An 812-nucleotide genomic window follows, 5' to 3' on the forward strand; every position below is an offset into this window, starting at 1 on the left:
TCCTTATCCCTTGAGCATCAGCAGCCATGACCTACCCTGGCTTCGTTGACCTTGAAATAGCCGCACAGGGAGGCCCAGGAACCCTGTCGCTTCACCGCCACCGTGCCAGCCACCATACCGGGCACCTCGAGGGGTCTGATACTTTCCCTCAGCCTGATCACGCCTACGTCCTCACAAAGCTCCTCCTTCTCGTCACTGAATAAAGAAAATAAATATGAATAAAATCAAATGAAAACAGTAAATGTATTTCCTAAAGGCTGTATCTGTGAAGTAAAAGGCATTCATGTCACTTCCATTTACCTGCCGTCCGGACAGTGAACACTGCCATCGCACACGAGGGAACGCGCCACACAGCCTCTTCCGTCACTGCAAGGGAATTCTTGGCCAGAGCACTTGGAGTGGCGCGTCCGACACATCACTCCTGCAATCTGTTGACGTTGATAAAGGAATGCTGACGAATTAAATTGTGAAACGGTATAGCTGAAGACAAAAAGGATTATATAACCTATATATTTTGCACACTGTATCAATATGAACTACAGCCGGCTCAGGTTTATCTTTTCAATTAGTCCTTTCTGCTGTATTAAGTTATCCCTCTATTGTTACCATTTTTGTTGGCCTTATTTCTTCAACGTGCATTTAGAAACAGTGCTTTTAAGCTCCACCCTAAACATACTTGTTTGCCATCATGATGTTGCAATCATCTCTTATCATGTCCTACCCCAAGCAGTGTAAATGTAAATACCATCAGCTGGATGACGCAGAGGGATAATTGTCAGCTGCCAAAGAATAAAAAAAAGATAGCCCAGTCT

The 812-nt window shown here is 44.7% G+C and overlaps 1 protein-coding gene across 1 annotated transcript in view; it reads right to left on the reverse strand.

Annotated features, from left to right (window-relative positions):
- Positions 1–429, reverse strand: part of LOC119585905 (scavenger receptor cysteine-rich type 1 protein M130-like) — a 12,658-nt gene extending 12,229 nt beyond the window's left edge. The window contains exons 1-2 of the mRNA XM_037934627.1: positions 301–429; positions 36–195 (exon numbers count right to left, since the gene is read on the reverse strand). Of these exons, the coding sequence (XP_037790555.1) occupies positions 36–195; positions 301–416 (276 nt within the window). The 5' untranslated portion in view covers positions 417–429. The remainder of the gene's footprint in view (positions 1–35; positions 196–300) is intronic.
- Between the last annotated feature and the right edge of the window lie 383 nt (positions 430–812).

This window comes from Penaeus monodon, chromosome 20, assembly GCF_015228065.2.
Source record: "Penaeus monodon isolate SGIC_2016 chromosome 20, NSTDA_Pmon_1, whole genome shotgun sequence".
In the NCBI taxonomy this organism is placed as follows: domain Eukaryota; kingdom Metazoa; phylum Arthropoda; class Malacostraca; order Decapoda; family Penaeidae; genus Penaeus; species Penaeus monodon.